Here is a 20715-nt window from a genome sequence, read left to right as displayed (position 1 = left end):
AGGCTCCTGCTAACTAAAAGGAAAAAGTTGGCAGCATGAGCTTTCGTAGACTTCAGTCTACTTCCTCAGATGCATTGGAGGAAGTAGGCTTAGGTCTACAAAAACATGAGCTTTGGTAGACTTAAGTCTATGTCCTCCAAAGCATCTGAGTAAGTAGACTGAAGTCTAGTACGAAAGATCTTGTAGCACCTTTGAGACTAAAGAAAGAAATTGGCAGCATGAGCTTTCAAAGACTTCGGTCTATTTTCTCAGATGCATTTGGCGTCTTTCTTTAATAGTCTCAAAGGTGCTATAAGATCTCTCCAGATACTGATTCTACAGACCAACACGGCTATATCTTTGGATTGTAGATTATTAATCGGTGGGGCATGCAGCAAATTTTTGCCTTATAACTATTTCTGGTAGCTCAGCTCAAACAGAACCCATAAATTAACTGATAACCGGATTGATGTTTTTTATGGATTAGTTCCCATCATCACTAGAATCATAGAACAATAGAATTATAGAATTGGAAGAGATTGTCAGACACTTGTGTGCTTTTTGAAAGCTGTGTAGATGACCAAAAGAGGAACTGGGATAGACTGGGATTCCCCCTTATTTCCCGCCTCAAGACTCAAGTCATATCACATGATGGCATCATGGTTTCTTCATAAAGCCAAATTTAATGGTGTTTCTGGGCTGTTTTATGTGAAATGAGTCACGGACGCTGTTGTTTTGAGCAGCCATCATCAGAGAAAGGAGGCGCTTCCCTTTGGGGAAAGTTGAGGAAAACCCCGAAGACCCGTCAGCTGCTGCTGTTGACTGTCATTGCCTAGGAAAAGGCAAACATCCCCTCTTGTTTAAAGGAGAAACACGTGGAAGAAACAGTGCATACTGTATCTAAGTAAATGGCTTCATAAGTCAAGGAAGTTGATGCTATAGATGGGAATTTTTGAGACTGTAATAGCTTTTTGGTGGATTTGTATTAATTTAGAGCTAGCATATATGTCTATATATATATATATATATCAGCTAGTTCATGTATGCCAGTGTATTTACTTATTATGTAAATGTATGCTTCATTTGTTTGTCTTTGTTTGTTGTTTACTGTTGTTTCAAATGAATACAATATATATATATATATATATATATATATACACACACACACACACACACACACACACAAAACCCCCCTTTTATACAAAAATTCGAGGATTAAGAAAAAAACAAGTTTTCATTTTTTATTATTATTAAATAATATTAAATTAAATTTTTGAATTTTATTAAATTTTATTATTATTTCCTCAGAAGAGGCAATTGAAAAGATAGGTACACTGTTGCGCATGCGCAAAATACAGGGCAAGCGAACGGTGAGGAAGATGGCGTCGGCCACGCTGCTGCGCATGCGCGGGTTTCAGGGAGCGAAAGGGGGAGAGGGGAAAAATATGGCGTCGCCCGCAAAGTGGAGAACGAGAGGGGGACGTTACTGCGCACGCGCAGAATCCGAGACAGCCAAGGGGGGGGGGGGGGAATGGCGTCGCCCATATTGCCGCGCACGCGCAGAATCTGGAAAAGCTTTAAAGGTGTCACGCATGCGCAGAATCCGAGTGGGTGAAAGGTGAGGGCGGGGAAAGAAAGTGGCGCCCACACTGGCGCATGCGCAGAATCCTTGGGGCGAAAAGTGAGGGGGAAGATGGCGCCCGGGCTGTCGCGCATGTGCAGAACTCAGGGAAGCGAAAGGTGAGGGGGAAAAAGATGGCGGCCACGTTGCCGCGCATGCGCAGCATCCGGGGAAGTGACGCGTGAGGGTGAAAGAAGATGGCGGCTATGTTGCCGCGCATGCGCAAGATCTGTGGAAGCGCAAACTGAGCTTGAGAGGCCAGTCATGGCGCTGCTTTCAGTGCCGCTGAGGCGGCCTTGGCCTCTGAGGGCTGCCCTGGGCCCCTGGAGAGGCCTGTCGGAAGCAGCGGGGCGAAGGCGGAGCGCCAGGGAGCTGCAGGAGGCCGAGGCCGGGGCCCCCGTCTACCGCTACGCCGGGCAGCAGCCCAAGCGGAGAGGGCGCGTCTTCGTGTGGGGCTTCTGCTTCTCTGGGGCCCTGGGCCTCCCTTCCTTCGTCGCTCCTGACGCGGGGATGAGGCCCAGGAGGGTCCAGCCCGTCCCTTGCCGCCTGGAGACGGAGGAGAAGGTGAAGGGCGGGGGACACAGAGACACCTCCATAGGCCTTGCATAGCATGCCCTTCTTTGCTGGGCGGGAATAGATAGGAGGAGACTCCCTTCTGCCATGCAGGAACTCCCCGCCAGAGAGACGGAAGAGGCCCCAAGGGATAGCCACCCCATCCCAGCCCCTTCTGCCATGCAGGAGCTCACAGCCAAAGCATCCCCATTGACAGATGGGCACCCAGTCAGGGTCACCCCTCTGCCATGTAGGAAGGAAGACACAGCCATAGGACCATCTCCAGAGGAGGGAGACTCAAATGGGGAAGGGTCTGGAAACCATGCCCTTTGTAGAGGGAGCTGGGTCTGTTTAGCCTGGAGAAGAGAAGGCTAAGAGGGGATATGAAAGCCCTGTTTAAATACTTGGAAGGGGTGCCATATTGAGGAGGGAGCAACTAACCATTGACTTCTATTTTCCTTTGGAAGATCTCATCTGCCGCCTGTGGATACGGCTTCACGCTCCTCTCCTCCCGAACTACGGATGTGACCAAGGTTTGGGGCATGGGCCTGAACAAGGATTCTCAGATTGGATTCCACCAAAGCAGAAGAGAGCGGAGTAAGTCAGACAAGGTTTGGAATGAAGTCGAAGGCTTTCATGGACGGCAGCCATAGTTCTTTGTGGGTTTTTGGGGCTCTAGAAGAGTTTATTCCTGACGTTTCGCCAGCTTCTATGGTTGGCATCTTCAGAGAACGCTGGCATAGAAGAGAGTGGGGTACATTCCCTGAAGATGCTGCTGAAACGTCAGGAATAAACTCTTCTAGAACAAGGCCACAGAGCCCAAAATGCCCACAAAAAGCAACGTTTGAAGTGTTCAGTGCTGTCCCTGCATCTCCATTCATTCTGCTTTTGCTTTAACAGGAATGGTTTTATTATTAGTCTTTTTAAACATCACACTTTATTCAGAGGACAATAAAACGGCTGAAATGTCACAAAGCGAAATAAGGCGACTAAAAGGGTGAGCAGAAATAAAAATTGCTTCTGAAAAGTATGGGAAGATTTGAAAGGGTCCTTTTAGTACCAAGCAAAGAGAATAAGGCAGGCACCAAGTGAACTGGGGAACAATACCTAAAAACAGGGATGGACTCAAGCACAGAGATACCACCTTCTTTGCGACAGTTCAGTCATTTTATACAATCTTTAAAATATAATATTGTGCGTGAAACAAAGTTTGTATACACCGAAACCATCGGAAAGCAAAGGTGCCACTGCCCCAGCAGTTATGCCAGCCAGGGTTTTGCAAGTTCATTGGCATCACTTTCCTTTGCTTCATCTTTTACATCCTTTGTGACACGGCCCTAAGTTTTACCTTTGACTTATCCAAGGGTCATATCAATATCCATAATTGTGGCCCCAAAACCTGCCCTCGACTTATACATGAGGTTGACATATAGTTGAGTATATATACGGTAGGTATTTAAACTGAACTCTTGGTAGAGTCTTCCAGGTGATGTGATGGCTTTAGGTTCTACCTAGGACTTTGAGGCTCCATACAACTGGGTTTAAGCCTATATTTTCTTGGTACTGTGTCCCTTCCTCTATTGTACATACTCTGCTTGGGAAGAATGAAGCTTACAGGGAATCGGTTAAACTCAAGTCTGATCCAGCTGGCAACCCCCCTGTAAACCCATCTTGGCAAGGAAATCCCATGATAGAGTTGCCATAAATCAGAAGCGGCTTGAAGGCACACAACGCACACAAGTGAATGAAGAGGGTCACCATAAATCAGAGCCACATCATCATAAACTTGCCAGTTGTTATTGTTAACCTGCTGTTCTGTTATAGCATATTTGGGGTATTTTACTGTGGTTTATCGACTTTGTATATTTTTTTTGTCTTTTCTTTTATTACGTACACATTTTTGGAACAGCAAAAGGCTATGAATATGTTTTGAAGCCCAGCCCGGTCCCACTGCCTCTGGACAAGCCGCAGCAGACCAGGGTCTCGCAAGTGTCCTGTGGGAGAGCGCATTCTTTAGTGCTGACGGACACAGAAGGAGGTAAGAGGGGACTCCTGCAAACTCTTATTACTGTATATACCAGTGATGACGAACCTGTGGCACGCGTGCCAGAGGTGGCACTCAGAGCCCTGTCTGTGGGCACATGTGCCATCACCCCAGCACAGAGTTTGCCAGAGTTTGTTACTAGAAAGCCAGAGGGACATGGCACTTTGCAATAAATAAGTGGGTTTTGGGTTGCAGTTTGGGCACTCGGCCTCGAAAAGGTTCACCATCACTGGTATATACTCATGTATAAGTCTAGACATTTTAGTCCAACGTTGACCCAGAAAACCTGGGTTGACTCATCCACAGGTTGGTATAAATACTGTAACTTATCAAAGAAAGGAACCGTCCCCTTCTCTGAGTAGAATGGTGAGTGCTTGGCGCACCTAGAAATGTCTTTGACCACCGCTATTCTTTCCACTGTGATGCCGCTTCTGAATTTCTTGAATGCCTGGCTGGGAATATAGTGGTAGTGGCAGCTCTTTTCTTTTCCTTTCCTTCATGCTTTACATCTTTTATTATGCGCCCCTAAGTTTTTTTCCATGGCTTTTTCACGGGTTAAATCAAAACCCATAGTTTTGCCCCTGAAACCTGCCCCTGAGGTCGACTTATAGTTAAATATACGGTAAGTATACTGTTTCATGTATGGATGTGTTTTTGATCTTGGGTGTGCCAGGGCTACTTCTGACCAGGCTCTTCCTCCTCCAGTCACAAAAAAAACAGTCCCAAGAGTCAGTTTTGCACTTGTTTGTGCAAAATTCTGGTGATGTAGATGGATGTCTAGCACTTGTTTAGGCAGAAAACGCAGTTGGGGATAAAAATGAAAGAAACTTTATTATGGGCACACTGTCTAGACATGGAAGTTGAGCTAGGAATGTAAAGAATAGCAATATCGAGTACATTTCTGTACCGCTTACTGAGTTACTAAGCAGTTTACAAAGTGTAAGCTAACCACCAGGTGACATGCTTGGCAGAATGGAGAGAGGATTCATTCCCAAGAGTATAAGTTTAGGTTAAATCACCATGGCCTGTTCCAGACTGCCAAAAGAAAGCCGCTTGGGGTCTCTTTGGAGATATGCTGTTTAAATGATGCATGCACCCTAAGAATCTGGAAGCTGCACCAAAGCTGCGCTCCAGTGCTTAGGACTGGAGTGTGGCTTTGGTGCAATCTCTGGACTCTTAGGACCCATGCACCATTTAAATAGCATACCTCCAAAGAGACCCCAAGCAGCTTTATTTTGGCAGTCTGGAACAGGCCCATGCCACCCTCAATACATCTAATTTCATCTGATTTCAGAAGCTGAGTAGGGCCAGGCCTGTTCAGTCCTTGGATGGGAGGTCATCAGGGTATACTAGGCATCTCCAAGTAGAACTAGGAAGCCATCCTGTCTGAAACCCTGGACAACCACAACTGCCAGACAGTGCTGGATTGGTCTGATCCAGTAGAAGGCAGCTTCTTTTTCTGGCATGTCAGCAGTTTAAAGAGGCAAACATCCATGTGGCCTTAACTGTCCGTCTCCACCGTTGTTGCCCCTTGAAGACACCCAACGCAAGTGTTGCATCTTTGTACTTCCAACACAAAAGTCCTTGCAGGCGGTCCCATGCATAGAACCATAGGGTCACCTTTTTAAAGCTGGCGGAGGTAAGAAAGATGCAACAACTCTCCAGATGTTTCAGACCGCTCCCAGCCCTAGCTATTCTGGCTAGGATGCATGGCCGTTGTGGTCTAAAGCAGGGCGGGTGGGTTGTCTGCCACGTTTTAAGCTATCAGAGTGGCCTTTTCAGATACACAATGGCTGTTAGTTGGAAATGGTGTGCAAGCAGGGGTATGGAAAACAACAATCTCTACTTAGCCTGGTTCACTCTTTCTTTCTCTTTTGTTGTAGGGGGGTGGTACTTGGTAATTCTCTAACAGCATCCCATAACGTTGTTTCAGTGTTCAGCATGGGCAACAACTCCTATGGGCAGTGTGGCCGGAAAGTGATCGAAGGGGAAGTGTACAGGTGAGAGAACCGTCCTCCCATTTTAATGGGCTATGTTCTTGTAAAGTGACCTCCTCTAATTGGGCGCCAGTGACGTGTTTTGGATACCCATCAGCCCTAGCCATTGTGGCATGTGGTCAGGGATGATGGGAATTGTGGCCCATGGTACCTTGGTCTGGGGAATGCCATTGCATGACGTTAAAAAGACAGGTCTTTCCAGTATTGTATGGTTCTCGGTGGTGTCACTCATCTCTCCTGAGTGGTCCAAGAGATGGAGACTGCTTTGAGTTTTCAATCTCCCCTGAAAACACACATGTTTCCGCTGCCTTCCTCAGTTGATGACAGCTGCATTATATTCTGTATATTGTTTTAAATGATTATTATCTTTAGAATTACGTTCATTTCGTGTTTACATTGTATTAGAAGTATAATGTAAACCTTTTAGAATTGTTAATATGTCAAACTGTATATTGCTGGTTCATTTATCTTTCCTTTTCTGACCTCTTCCTGGTAAAACGCAGCGATAGCCAGATCATTAACAGGCTGCAGGAATTTGAAGACAGAGTTGTCCAAGTAAGTGATCCCTTTCTAAATTCATCTTGTGATTTCTTCAGTATCACTTTGTGGCCTTGCATAGTTTTCTTTAAAAGTGCATCTTCAAATAAAAAGCTATTTTATATCAGGATAGAGCATGGGTTCCTCTAGCACTGTGTTGTATATCTCCTTTGGTCGGGGGTCTCAGATGTAAGACTTTCCCCCCTGCCTTTTTCCTTATGTGTGGACTGGGCATTGAACCTGCAGCCTTCGGCATACAGTGCAAGAATACTGCCTTGAACTGTTCCCCTTCCTAAACAAACAGTGCAAGATGTCTAACTGCCAAAGAGCCCCTCTCCTATATTATTTCAGGTGGTCTTTTAGATCCCTAACCTCCAAATGGTCACGCTGGGCAGTAATGGTGAGAACGGTAGTCAACACAGCTTGGGGAATATCGGGTTGACAGGGGTGTTGCTGTAACCACTACGCCAGGAGTAGGAGTTGTGCTGCTTGTGGGCATGTGGGCCACCCTGAACCTGCAAGCTTTGGGGGGGATGCCAACAGATGTAGTTGTTTGGATGTCAACAAGCCTCATGGGAACATACTTTTGTGCTTAACTGTTGTGACCCTGACCATGTTGTAGTTGTTCACTGCCCTCAGGTCAATCCAGACTCATGGTGACCGGTGGGTGAGGCATCTCCTAGACTTCTGTTCTCTCTCAGGTCCTGCAGATTCAGACCCATGACCTCCCAGATTGCTTCTTCACTATCCAGCTCTCACATCCATACATGGTGATGAGGGACGCAATGGCTTGGGAAAGTTTAGGACAGCACAATACTACATAGATACGTTGTCGTTTTGACAGAATTCAGCACGGAACAAGTACTTGTCTTAGCAGAAGGGCTAGCTAGAGGATAATTTTCTTCCTTGTTCTCTTCCTCCCTCTGAGCATGTTTTATTTTTTGGCTGTAGGTCGCCTGTGGACAGGATCACAGCCTCTTTAGGACAGAGAGAGGAGATGTCTATTCTTGTGGGTGGGGAGCTGATGGCCAAACAGGTCAGTTGTTTGATGCGCAGGAGGATCTGTATAAGTCAGGATGGGAACTCTGCCACCCTCCAGATATTGTTGAACCTATCATTTCCAGCAGCCCTGCTTCGGGTAGCCAGAGGTAAGGAGTGTTGGGAGTTGTAGTCCGACAGTATTTGTGGGGTTTTTAAGGCTACGTGGCCATGTTCTGGAAGAGTTTATTCCTGACGTTTCGCCTGCAGGAATAAACTCTTCCGGAACGCAGCCACGTAGCCTGAAAAACCCACAAAACACTGGACACTGGCTGTGAAAGCCTTTGACTTTCACATTGGTATTTGTGGGGCTTTGGAATACCCATCTCAGGTATAAATAAAAAAGAGAAGAGTGCCCAAAAGGACTCTATAGTGTGAAGGAGTTTCTCCCTTTTGTATACTAATTTGAGCAGAGACGAGGTTGGGCCAGGGAAGCTTTCAGCGCTGGGGCCTGGGGCGAGCCATCCGCTTGGCAGAGATACTTTGCTGGCTCCAAAGAGCCGCAGCCAACATTTTAATTGGGGTTGGCTACAGGGAACACACAACTCCACTGGCTGCCAGTCCAGGTTTTTTTGGGCACAGTTCAAACTGTTGCTTCAGAGGTATGGATCTAAAGCCCTATATGGCTCATGCCCAGATTATGAGAAGGACTCTTATTATCTTCCCCATGTTTGAGATCTTCTGGTGAGGCCCCTGTTGCCCCTGTTGCCTTTACATGTGTAATCTGTTGGGAAACATAGAGGCCTCAGTTGCTTCTTCCAGGCTCTGGAACTCCCTTCTCAGAGATGTTAGAGTGGCACCCTCCTTGCTATCTTTCTGCAGGATGGCAGAGAACTTTCTTTTCCCAGCAGGCCTTCAACTGCTGCTTAGAGCAGCAATCCTCAACCTGTGGGTCGGGACCCCTTTGGGGGTTGAACAACCCTTTCACAGGGGTTGCCTAAGACATCGGAAAACACATATTTCCAATGCTCTTAGGAACCAAGACATATGGTTGGAGGTCGCCACAACATGAGAAACTGTATTAAAGAGTTATGGCATTAGGAAGGTTGAGAACCACTGGCTTAGAGGAATGGGACTGGCATAGTGTGTGGGATTGGCTATTGGCTTTTTAAAAAACTATGTATGTTTTAATTGGTTTTATTTATTTATTGTAGTTGAATTGCATTTTAACTTTTATATGGTGTGACTTTTTAGCTATGTTTGTTTTGACTGTTGTGTGCCGTGAACAGGGAAAACGTGGGATCTACGTAACATTATTAGTCTTATTATCAGCAGCAGCAACAACAAAAACTGGAACCACTGCAAGCTCTGTGGTTAGATATGCATTTGGCAGTTTTGCATTTGATACACATAAGGATGTCTCTCTCTTTTCCTCCCAACCCTTTCTTTCTAAACCAGGCCTTGGCCATTACAATATTGTCAGCACCCCGACAAAACTGCGTGGAGACATCGCTGGTGTCCGCATCTCTCAGGTTGCCACCTACGGCGACTGCTGCCTTGCCGTGTCCGAGGACGGCGAACTCTTTGGTTGGGGCAACTCCGAATATCTGCAGCTGGCGTCCGTGACGGAGTCAACCCAGGTCTGGATACACAAGACCCGATCTACAGCGTATAAATGTCTAGGTGACATGGTGCCTCAAGCAATAGAAGCCGTTGGCCATCCTCCTGTGGGTTTTTAACTTACTTGAACATTCAGATTCAGATAACTGTGGGTTGGGTTCAGATGTAGTCATGCTTCCAGAACTACAAAAAACCTTTTGAATCACTGAGGTCCTGTTGATTTCAGTGTTTACCCTAATCATAACTAAGTCTGATTATGTCAGCAAATGCCAGGCTTCAAGCATTGGAGGGTCTGGAATTCAAGCCATCCAAAGGCAAGCCAAAGACATTCAAGCTTTCACACCAGGGTCCAGGGATCAGCAAGGCTAAAAGCACAGTGTTCGAATAACTGGCCGGGGTTGAGTTTTGGGACAGAAGCTTAAAAGCAGTATTGTTGCCGAGAGAAGTGTCTAAGGCTGAGGTTCAGGCTCAGTGGTCGGGGGTCTGAGCTTGTATGAGATCCTTTAAAATGAAAGCTTATATAGAAATCACATCCCAAATGTCTTTTTTCACAGGTCAATGTGCCAAGGCACCTGCCCTTCAAAGTGGGGAGAGTGAAGGAAGCTGCTTGCGGAGGGACAGTCAATGCGCTCTTAAACGGTGAGTTCACCCCTTCTCTAAGCCTCTCTAAAGCTAGGATTTTGCTTTAAGCGAAACAAGTGTGATTGAGCAGACGAGAGAGTGGGGGCTAGATAACCCAGACAGGCCAATTAAACCAGTTAGACCAATTAAACTGGTTTAGCGGGAGAATTCAAAACAGATGGGGCTTGTGTAACTTATGGGCTGCAACTATGTTTGGGACAGCCTCTGAAGACCTTGGATGGTAGCCAGAAGTGGAGATTGGGTCACCAGAGTCTTTGGGAGTATGATTGTCCATTTAAATGCTCCCTTCCACCATTTTAATGCCCCAAATAGTGTTTTCTTTAACAAAAAACTAGAAATCACCTGCAGGTGATTCCTTTTTAAAAAATGTGAATGTGGCTTGCGTCGGTTCAGATGCCGCTGGAAAATGGGTTGGCGCAGTTCCTGGGGTGATAAAAAGTAATTGCCATTTGCGCATCTGTGCATTCATGCACATGGTGAGTCTTCCAAGAGCTCTCACATGCCAGTGAGGAGGCGGTATTTTGTGGTAGTTTCGTTTCATTTTGCGTCAGCCCCCCTCGGTTGTTTCCGGCTTCTTGACGAAAGAGTCTAGTAGTTGGTTTCACATCGTAAAGGAGGAAAAACATTGATGGACTTCTTTTCTCAAACCCATCCCAGAGGAAGGCCATGTCTTTGTGTGGGGCTATGGAATTCTTGGGAAAGGACCAAAGCTGATGGAAACAGCCGTTCCTGAGATGATCCCGCCTTCCCTTTTTGGCTTATCGGACTTCAATCCGGACGTCTGCGTGGCTCGGATCCGTTGTGGACTTGGCCAGTTTGCTGCTGTCACCAGTGAGTGTCTTACATTGAACTTCCTTGCATGTCTATGCAGAAATAAGTTCAGTGGGACTTGTCATGTATACTTGTGTCCAAGTCAACCTCATGTATTATAAGGCAAGGGAAGGTTTCCCGGTCAAAATCATGGCTTTTGATACGGCCCATGGATAAGTCGAGGGCAAAACTTAATGGGTTAATAGGTTAAACACAAATGTGTTAAAAGTTATACAGGAGAGACAAAAATGTGACAGTGTTAGTCACAGGCCTGCATTTTGTCAAGATGCTGCTGCTGTTGTTGCTCTCAGGTAAGATAGTATGGAGGGATATCCATGCAAGCAGGCAAAAAAGATAACTTCCTTTGAGATCCAGGTTGCCTCCGTCCTTTGTGAGACTGCTAGCTCCTCTGTTAGGCAGAAGATACTGAATGTCTCAAGAATCATAGTTGGAAGAGACCACAAGGGTCTGATGTTGCGCTAGGAAAACCTTTAGGTGCTGTTTAGGTAAAACATGCCAACTGCAGCCCCAGTTGAAAGGGAAGTTTTACTCAAAGAGGAAAGTCCTAGACCAGTGGCTCCCTCTCTGCCTCACAAAAGGGACTAACATCCTATTTTTGTTCCTCCTGTATGATTTTAACACCTTTGCCTGACGAAGAAGCCAGGAAAAGCTGTGTGCAGGTATGGAGAAAGAGGTGACAAGTGGGCAGATGCACAAAGAAGAGTGGAGAGGAAGAAGACTCGCGAGGTCTTGTGTGCATTTAATATGCAACCTCTTTTTTTGCATTCCCATTTACTGGAGACAACCAGCACCAGTCTGTCAGGAAATCAAGGCCTTGGTATTAAAGGAATCCTAGGAGCCCCTCTTCTGTTTTAGGCAACACCTTCTACACCAGCTTCTCTGGTTTTGTGCACACGCTCTCTTCCTATTTTCAGTCTTGTTTCAGAAACAGAATGAGGTTCCCAGAATTGCTCAAACGCCAGAGCCCCGAATGATTTGTGCCCCTTGTCTCCAGCGAATTGGAATGTAGAAACGGTGTGTGCCAACTGCAGTGGGCAGCATCGCAGCACAAAGCGGGAGCTGGCAAGCGTGCATTTTCTCCCACCGCCTCCTAAGAGAGAGGTAGAGAAATGTTCAAACTGAGATACCTATGAGTAACGCCAGTTTTCAGGGTTGGTATAGATAGCCTGTCACATTTCATTTGTAAATAGCTTTCAAAAAGCACGGGGGTAGAAGGAAACCTGAAGTGGTTGTATAAGTAAGGGTGCAGGTCTAAAATTCTTTCTGTGAGCAATGACTTAGGGAGCTGGGGATATTTAGCCTGGAGAAGAGAAGGTTAAGAGGTGATATGATAGCCCTGTTTAAATAGTTGAAGGCATGTCATATTGAGGAGGGAGCAAGCTTGTTTTCTGCTGCTCCAGAGACTAGGACCCGGAGCAATGGATGCAAGCTCCAGGAAAACAGATTCCAGCTCACCATGAGGAGGAACTTCCTGACATTAAGGGCTGTTCGACAGTGCAACACACTTCTTCGGAGTGAAGTGGAGTCTCCTTCCTTGGAAGTCTTTAAGCAGAGGCTGGATGGCCATCTGTTGATGCTTTGATGGAGAGTTCCTGCATGGCAGAATGGGGTTGGACTGGATGGCCCTTTTTGGGGTCTTCCAACTCTACGATTCCTTGAAAGTAATGACTTTACCCATGGAGGCTGTCTTGAGTGACTGGTGTTTCCCTTTGGTTTCCAGATCGAGGAGAGCTCTTTGTGTGGGGTAAGAATGTCAGAGGATGCCTGGGGATCGGCAGAATGGAAGACCAGTACTTCCCATGGCGGGTAAGGAGATGCCTTTTCATGCCTTAATATTCTGGCATTTCAAAATCTTGTATCCCCCAGATGTAGTTGGACTGCATCTGCTATCATCCCTCGCTGGGATGACGCAAATAGTAAGCCAACAATTTTTAGGCACCCAAGCACAGGAAAACTGGTGGTAAATTATACTTTAGGAGAGAGATGGGCAGCTTTTTGTCTTTCAAAGGGCACATAGATATGTAGAGAAGTCTTGTAGCATCTTTGAGACTAACCGAAAGACATTAGCAACATGAGCTTTCTCACCAGCGTTGGTTTGCTCCCAACCCTTCAGACACACATAACGGGGCTCAACAGGATAAAATGGGGTGCAAACGTAACCGTGGGATTTTGGTAGAATGTAGTTTAGTCCCTGAATCTGCCTGGCTCCTGATCCAAGATGAAAAGGACAGGGTTAGCTGAACTGCACAGAGTTTTGGGGATGTTTAAGGATAGGCCTTCTTGTTGGCACATTGTGTTGTATCATGGGAGCTGGAGTGAGAAGAAAGCAGCTATGCAGGGAAAGGAAGAGCTGTTTTGAGGGTTTACTCTTGTCGCCACCCAAGGAAAGTATTTGTTTTTGCTGATATCCTGTTTCCTTTCTTTCTTGTTTAGGTGACGTTGCCAGGCGAGGTGACAGACGTGGCGTGTGGGGTGGACCACATGGTCACACTGGTGAAGTCTTTCATTTAGGCCGGAGACAGCAGTGCTTCAACAGAGAGGTTCATCAAACTGTTTGAACAATTGTTGGTCCTTTGCGGCAAGACTTGAGTTCTCTGCGAGGCAAAACCAGCTCCCCTTGAATCTTTGTAACCGAACGCCTTTTAGTTGGGGAGACGAATGGTGGTCAGTGTTGTAAGTGGCTGCTCAGGGCTTGTGAGGCAAGACTGTGCAATGTGCGTCGGGGGGTCAAAACAATGGCCTTTAGTATCAAACGAAATGGAACATGGCTTCTGTGTTTCAAGACAGCATTCTGGGATAAGAAGTGAATGTTTGCTTCCCTCCAGCTCCAAGCAGTTATGGAGCATCTCTCAAATTTTGAGTTTCCATTGACTTGAAGATGAAGGAGTGGATTGAAGGCTAGCATGCGCTACTAAACTGGGACTAAGTCAAGACTGAGGTGACAATTTCTGGTCCCGTTGTGGTCATGCTGGGAAAGGCAGGGGCGGATGGCTAACCAGTTAAGCTGCAACGCAAGGAAACCCTCCTTTGGCTTTTGATGCTGCCCGGTTGCCCATATTGAGTAACCTATTGAGTTGTAGAGGTTTCGGCTTGACGATGCCATTTGTATATTTGAAAACGCTACACGAAACGTGGATTACTATTACTTTGCAAGTGGGACTGGGAACAGGGTCATAGTTTGTTGTCCTGACCCAGCATTTTGGGGTATGCCCCATGGGGCCTTTTCCCATAAGGGTTTGCCTTCAGCAGTTGGGTTCAGCCTCAGCCTGCTGATGTCCTATTCCATATGTGGGACAAAATTGAGCTGTCTGCATTATATCAGGAGCAATTTGTGTCGTCTGAGCATTGGAAATAGAGGGAATGAATGTTGAACAGTGGGGAATAATAGGGAAATGTAAGACTTGGGAATTGGATCTGCTCTGTTCTTGTACAAAAGTGAGCATTTCTGCTCATGGAAACATCTGAGAATGAAGATGCTCATTTAGACTGTGAAGTGCCCCCCCTCCGTATGCCATATATTGGTGAAAGAAAACCTCCAAAAGAAATTTAGGGTATCAAAAAATAGGCTTTCTACCACTTCTGCCATTGCCCCTGCCCAGTCTGGACTGGTGCGGTGCGCACTGGGTCCCAGGGTTGGCATAAGTATTAATGTTCAGAAGTCAGCCTCTTTGTTCTCAGATCATAATATTTTTTGCCCCTTGGTTCCAAGAGGAATGTTTACAACAAAACACCCACTTTGCTTTTTGAGCCAGAGACTTGGGTGCGTAAGAGCAGGTTTCTGCATGGAGGCCACGGTCCACTAGAAAGCTCTGTGGCAGGTGGAGCATGGCTCTCTTGCGCAGTGAAGCATTTTGGGTGGATAGCGCCATCCCTTTTTCAGGGAAATGTCACCCCAAGATGGTTCTTGCATGTAATTCTCCAATGGTACACAAATGTGAAGCAGTGCTGCGGTACAATCCCACACCTCCTACTCCTTGTGAAAATGAGATACCAGTCTACTCAGTTAAGCACCAGCTATTTTCACCCCAGATTGGGAAATGGTATTAACAAGTGGCCTAACAAAAGAGGAATAAAACTTTTTTTGTACCAAGGTGGACGACTTGACTATCTGTGACCAGCAAAGGAAAGTGTTTTGTATTATGATTTTTGGGACCTTTCTGAATCAAAGGGAGAATCCAGATTGGTAGCGCCAGCTAGAACAGCCCACGGTTTCAAAACTCCTGCATGGCAAGGTAATAGTTACGTAAATCTCATTCGTTCAAAGACTCTGCACTGTAGCTGGGACTAGAAATATCATTTCAAAATGTATTAAAGCTGTCTTTAAATGTAATCAGAAAGCAAAAGACATGGGGCACCAACAGAGTAACAGGAGACATGTCTGTCACCTGAAGTCACTATTGTTCTCTGTTTCATCCGCCTTGTTTCTAAGCTCTGGGTCAATCAAATGCACAGAGTCACTCTCAGCAGGTCTGATCCCCAAGAGTGAAACGGCCACCATGCTGAAATGTCAATGCGCGCAGTGCAGAAGGCCCGCTACTAACATGCATGCCTTTGTGGGGGTTTCTAGAACAGTTTTCTGGCTCCAGTGAATGCCAGATTACATAGACTGTTAGGCCAGAGCCATGCTGGTTTCTTGTACTGGGGTAGCCCTGAACTAACCTCGGAAAGAAGTATCAGCTTTCCCCCTGTCCTGAGCATCAGTGCTAGGTTTACTGGCTGAGATTAACACTGTGGCCATGGTCTCACATATAGCAGAGCTTTTGTTCCCTTCACCTTCTGGTGTCAATTCCTGTTATTTCTTTACCACCAAATCCATCCTCTGTTCCCATTCCGGCAACACAATCCTATGGCAATATATGTAGAAGTTACTGAGTTTATTGGGACTTCTAGTAAAGTGTGTATAGGATTGCAGAGGGAGGAGCACTCCTCCAAGTATCTCTTTTCTTCCCCCCGATTGAGAGTCCTTCTGTGGTGTCTGTCTCTCGGTTCCTAGTCATAGGGAACAGCTTTCCTTCCTCGCAGGAGTTCTCTGCTCACTCGAGGAACCATAGCGCTCTCTGTCCATCTGAGCCTCAAGCGTAGTGTCCGCCTTCGTACCAGATGCCGAAGCATCATTCCAGAAACAGAGGACTTGGAGTGCATTGATAACTGCAAGCGCATTCTCCCACTTGGCTCTTCTGGGAAGCAGGAGTGGCTAAACAACCAGAAATTGTCCAGGATGGAAAAGCTTTGGGTCCAAATCCGGGTCCTAGATGGCTAGTCTTCTAAGAAAAGAACGGTAAACCAGCGTCAAATTCTGGTGTGTTAGAGAAAAGACAAGCCAAGAGTCTCAGTCCAGATGTAATGCTAAGTGTTGCCCACTCTGGCACTTGGAGGAGCCAAGTGGTGCGACTGGACACACTCCACCATCGCGCCATTGGTTTCCTAAATGTCAGAGGTCTCAGCAAGTCTCATTCACAGTCTTGTTAGAAAGGCAGCCTTCGCGCACACCGCCGTCGTGCCAAAGAAAGGGAGGGAAAACCCAGCACGACGATTACGTTTTGCTTCAAGGCTGAACGTTGGAAAGACCTCGGTTCTTTAATTCCGAAGCGTCCGCTCTATGCCTTCCTTGTTTGTCCCAAGATAGTCCTTTTAAAAAATGAAAAAGCTATAGGAATTACTTGCCAAGTCAGCAGTCTTTTTGTTTCCTTGCTTGCTTTTTATGGCACGGCAACGTTTCTCCCAAGCTCTCTTTGGAGTAACTAAATAATAATAATAATAATAATAATCCCCCTCTCCCAAATACTGAGAATCATTGCGCGGGAAAAGTCCCGTTCGGAAAGGTTGCTAATGCTTTTCAGCCTGGCTGACTTGGAGCGCATTGATAACACCGTTGATGTTTTCTTCTGGTACCTGTACATGGGAGAGAGAGGGAGGACAAAAAAGGATATTAGGATGCTGGATCGTGAAAAGAAAATGGCACAATTTTATGGCACTATGGCCTGTTCCAGACTGCCAAAATAAAGCTGCTTGGGGTCTCTTTGGAGGTATGCTGTTTAAGTGATGCATGCACCCTAAGAATCTGGAAGCTGCACCAAAGCTGCCCTCCGGTGCTTAGGAATGGAGAGTGGCTTTGGCGCAACCTCCGGACTCTTAGGACCCAAGCATTATTTAAATAGCATACCTCCAAAGAGACCCAAAGCAGCTTTATTTTGGCAGTCTGGAACAGGCCAGTGTCTGCACAGGAACGTTGGACAAAAACTTTGGGTGGGTGGGTAACAGGCATAGAGTTGGAATCAGATCAAAGTTGCAGAAGCTGGGTGTGCATGGAATGGTTGTTGCGCATGCATTGCTGCTACACAGCGCATTCTGTTTCACAATGTCGTTAAATACAAAGATTGTGTCGCACGTTCAATGCATAACTCTGCATGTGGCAATTTAGGCTACATAAATCTAACGCACAGCCTCAGCCAAGTTAGTTATGACGACGTGGGAATCGAAGCCGTTATTTATACATGTACACAGATGTCTCACTGAATCCTTGGGCAATTTACTGCTTACTATATTTGTATAGCAGTGGACCCCATCTCTGGATATTAGGTTTGCGATTGTGTTTTCACGTTATCGTGAGTCGGAAGAGACCAAAGGGCCATCCAGTCCAACCCTGTGCCATGCAGGAACTCTCAATCAAAGCATCTCCATTGACAGATGGCCATCCAGCCTCTGTTTAAAGACTTCCAAAGAAGGAGACTCAACCACCCTCCAAGGGAGTGTCTTCCACGGTCATAGAAGCATAGAACCATAGCGTTGGAAGAGACCCCAAGGGCCATCCAGTCTGATCCCATTCTGCCATGCAGGAACTCTCAATCAAAGCATCCCCATTGACAGATGGCCATCCAGTTTCTGTTTAAAGACCTCCAAGGCAGGGTACATTTAACTGAGTTGGGTCAGACCAATTAGATCCGGGCCACAGCATGCCAAGGAGACGTGTCCCTAGCCTAGTTTCCCCCCTAAACGCATATGGATTCTTTGTGGATGAAGGCGCATTCAGTAATCTCTGCCTCCGACTGGAGCGGACGTTATCGCATGAGTGAGAAACAAGCCAGTGTGTTAGCTTTCAGATAGGCGTCGATAGGACTTTATCTTATCGGGGAGGTAAATGTTCAACTGAATAAACCAAACCGAGCTAAACGTTTGACCTTTGCTATCTGAGATCATGTTGACTTTTGGCTGTGTGCACACATCAGAGCTGCCAGACTGGGGAAAATGGGGACATGGATAGGGAAAAGACTGAAGTGCGCACAGGGAGCGGGGAGACGTTACTTGGGTTTGCTGCCTTAGCTTTTAATGGGGTCAGGCCACAGAAAGAGGCTTAATGTGTTATAATGGCAATGACCACCACTGGGGCATTTTTTGGAGACACAAACTCTGTAAGGTACTACCTACCATTGGTAGGAACCCCCTGAAAATGAAGGTTGCGCACTCTCTAAGGCAGTGGTTCTCCACATTCCTAGTGCCGCTACCCTTTAATACAGTTCTTCATGTTGCGGTGACCCCCCAACCATAAAATGATTTTCATTGCTACATGTAAATATGTGTCTTAGGCAACCCATGGGAAAGGGTCGTTCGACCCCCAAGGGGGTCCCGACCCATATGTTGGGAACCACTGCGCTAAGGCATCCCCAAAGTTTGGAAAAGTCATATTTTTGAACTATAGCTCATAGAAAGCCATAGCCAGCGCGGCCAGATGTTCGATTCTAGGAGCTGCAGTTCAAAAAAGTAACTTTTCCAAGCAAAAAACAAGTTTGTTCCCTCCTCAATATGGCATCCCTTCAAATATTTAAACACGGCTATCATATCACCTCTTGACCGTCTCTTCTCCAGGCTAAACATCCCCAGCTCCCTAAGCTGTTCCTTATAGGACATGGTTTACAGACCCTTCACAGGGATGCTTTGCTGGTGAGTTCCTGCATGGAAGGAGGTTGGACTGGATGACCCTTGTGGTCTCTTCCAACTCTATGATTCAATGGGGAAGGCTGTGCGGTCATTTGGGAAATCCCAGAGAAGCCCAATTTAGACCCCAGAATCTGAGGTTCTTCACCCCGGTGTAGATAACACTGAGCCTTAAGATGGGCCTTAGATTCAGAACAAGACAGCTGCCTATGACTTACCAGTGCATGATCAAACTTAAAAGTACTAATGTAATAAGCTGGGATGTCAGCGGCTGCCAAAGGCTCCGAGATCTGTGCCACGATTCCACACTCATCTGGAAGAAGAAAAGGGGAAGCTCATAAGAACTGCAGCATCCTATACAACAACAACAACAACAGTTCTTTGTGGGTTTTTCAGGCTCTGTGGCCATGTTCTAGAAGAGTTTATTCCCGACGTTTCGCCAGCATCTGTGGTTGGCATCTTCAGAGAATGCTGGCATGGAAGAGAGTTGGGTACATTCTCTGAAGATGCCAGCCACATCTTCTTGAGGATTGAGACAGCAATATCGTTTCAGCCTAGTGTAAATATTCAGGTTGTATGGGACTTCAAATGATGAACTAAACTAAACAGGCAAGAATGTTTTGGCTCTTCTATTTGCCATCCTAAGGCGCACTGGGGAAGACTTAACCTTCTAGGCCTAGGTGGATTAAAGCATTCTGGGGATCGACCATATATACTTGACTATAAATCAACCTCGTGTATCAGTAGAGGGTAGGCTTTGGAGACAAAGTTATGGGTTTTGGTGTGACCTGTGAATAAGTCTGGGGCAAAACTTAGTGGCATGTAATCTCAAGGATGGAGCAAAGGAAAACGGTGCCCAAGAAGAGTACAGTACTTACATTGACCTGTGGATAAGTCGACCCAGGTTTTTTGGGGTTTGAGTAAGATGTTCTTTCTAAGAATGCCGAGGTCCTCCAGCGCAACTCTGCCAGATGTCGACCATAGAGTTGCGCTGGAGAACCTAGATGTTCTTAGGCAAAACACTTCTCTAGGCATTTGGAGGTCCTCCAGCGTGACTCTGATCAACTCTATGTTTACTATAGAGTTACACTGGAGAATATGAAGATTCCTTGAGAGATGTTCTCTCACCCCTAAAGCCAGCAAATGTGGAGGGACCCCTGCAACGTCCTCTGAAATAGGTTTAGTGTCATCTGTCATTTTCAAACAGTCTTAAGAACTATTTCCATCACTGCAACACTAGGCAAGGTTTCAGGAACAAGACAGAGAAATCCAAGGCAAGAAAGAAGAGGCGCGTAGTTGTATGCTCATGTATATAAGTCTAGAAAGTCTAAATTGTAAGTGGAGTAAGAGCATATAACAAACACTAAAGCAAGATTTTGACTGCAGGATGCTAGCAGCCAACCATAAAGGGGCAACGTACCAAAGCCAAGGGGCTGCCCTCCTATGCGAACCATCTTCCAGAGCTCTCCAGATGCACTTGTAAACAACAAATTATTAGGAAATCTGAGAGAGAGAGAGAGAGAATATGAAAAAATACACACAAAAAACACACCAAAATCCATCCTAACACTAGTTTCAAAAGAATGGCCAACATGTAAAAGGAGATGTAAAGTTCTGCCATATGATACGTCTCTCCTCCTATAGGACCTACCTTCCTTCTGTGCTTTCCGTTGGCTGATGGCAGCATCTTCCAGGACGCCTGCAAAATGCTAGACAGGTTGTGGAAGAAGCTATATTGCACCTGGCTATATATTGAGATAGCCAGACACTTCGTAGCTGGCTCCTGATCTCCCATTTGCTGTGGGAGAGGGCACAGTACCAAAAAGGTGGGCTTTCCAGGGGTAGCAAATGCTGCAACAACAGGTCTCCAAGACACATGCAGCCATAAACTAGACAAATGCCTGCTTGTGTTACCAACAGGATAGCAACCAATGACACATACCATATATATTCAGCTCTAAGTCGACCTCATGTATAAGTCG

General features: G+C 46.2%; 2 protein-coding genes across 3 annotated transcripts in view; one reads left to right on the top strand and one right to left on the bottom strand.

The window, feature by feature from the left end:
- The first annotated feature begins 1789 nt into the window (after nt 1-1789).
- RCC1L (RCC1 like) lies at nt 1790-14892 on the top strand. Of its 2 annotated transcripts, XM_042442523.1 has the most exons (11): nt 1790-2164; nt 2620-2749; nt 4062-4190; nt 6130-6196; nt 6697-6748; nt 7682-7766; nt 9167-9348; nt 9883-9967; nt 10628-10801; nt 12522-12607; nt 13235-14892. In XM_042442523.1, exons 1-11 carry the CDS (start codon nt 1865-1867, stop codon nt 13310-13312), a joined length of 1368 nt encoding a protein of 455 aa, XP_042298457.1. In that variant the 5' UTR covers nt 1790-1864; the 3' UTR covers nt 13313-14892. The 2 variants fall into 2 exon arrangements, 1 of the variants encoding a protein (XP_042298457.1); XR_006100931.1 differs by lacking the exon at nt 13235-14892 and having other exon boundaries at nt 7682-7878.
- Nucleotides 14893-15660: 768 nt separating this feature from the next.
- Nucleotides 15661-20715, bottom strand: part of CASTOR2 (cytosolic arginine sensor for mTORC1 subunit 2) — a 28476-nt gene continuing 23421 nt past the window's right edge. The window contains exons 7-9 of the mRNA XM_042442561.1: nt 20154-20236; nt 18952-19046; nt 15661-16693 (exon numbers count right to left, since the gene is read on the bottom strand). Of these exons, the coding sequence (XP_042298495.1) occupies nt 16628-16693; nt 18952-19046; nt 20154-20236 (244 nt within the window). The 3' untranslated portion in view covers nt 15661-16627. The remainder of the gene's footprint in view (nt 16694-18951; nt 19047-20153; nt 20237-20715) is intronic.

The sequence above is a fragment of the Sceloporus undulatus genome, chromosome 11 (genome assembly GCF_019175285.1).
Source record: "Sceloporus undulatus isolate JIND9_A2432 ecotype Alabama chromosome 11, SceUnd_v1.1, whole genome shotgun sequence".
Taxonomy (NCBI): Eukaryota; Metazoa; Chordata; class Lepidosauria; order Squamata; family Phrynosomatidae; genus Sceloporus; species Sceloporus undulatus.
The sequence above is the reverse complement of the archived record's forward strand: the minus strand, read 5'-3'. Positions and strand labels throughout refer to the sequence as shown.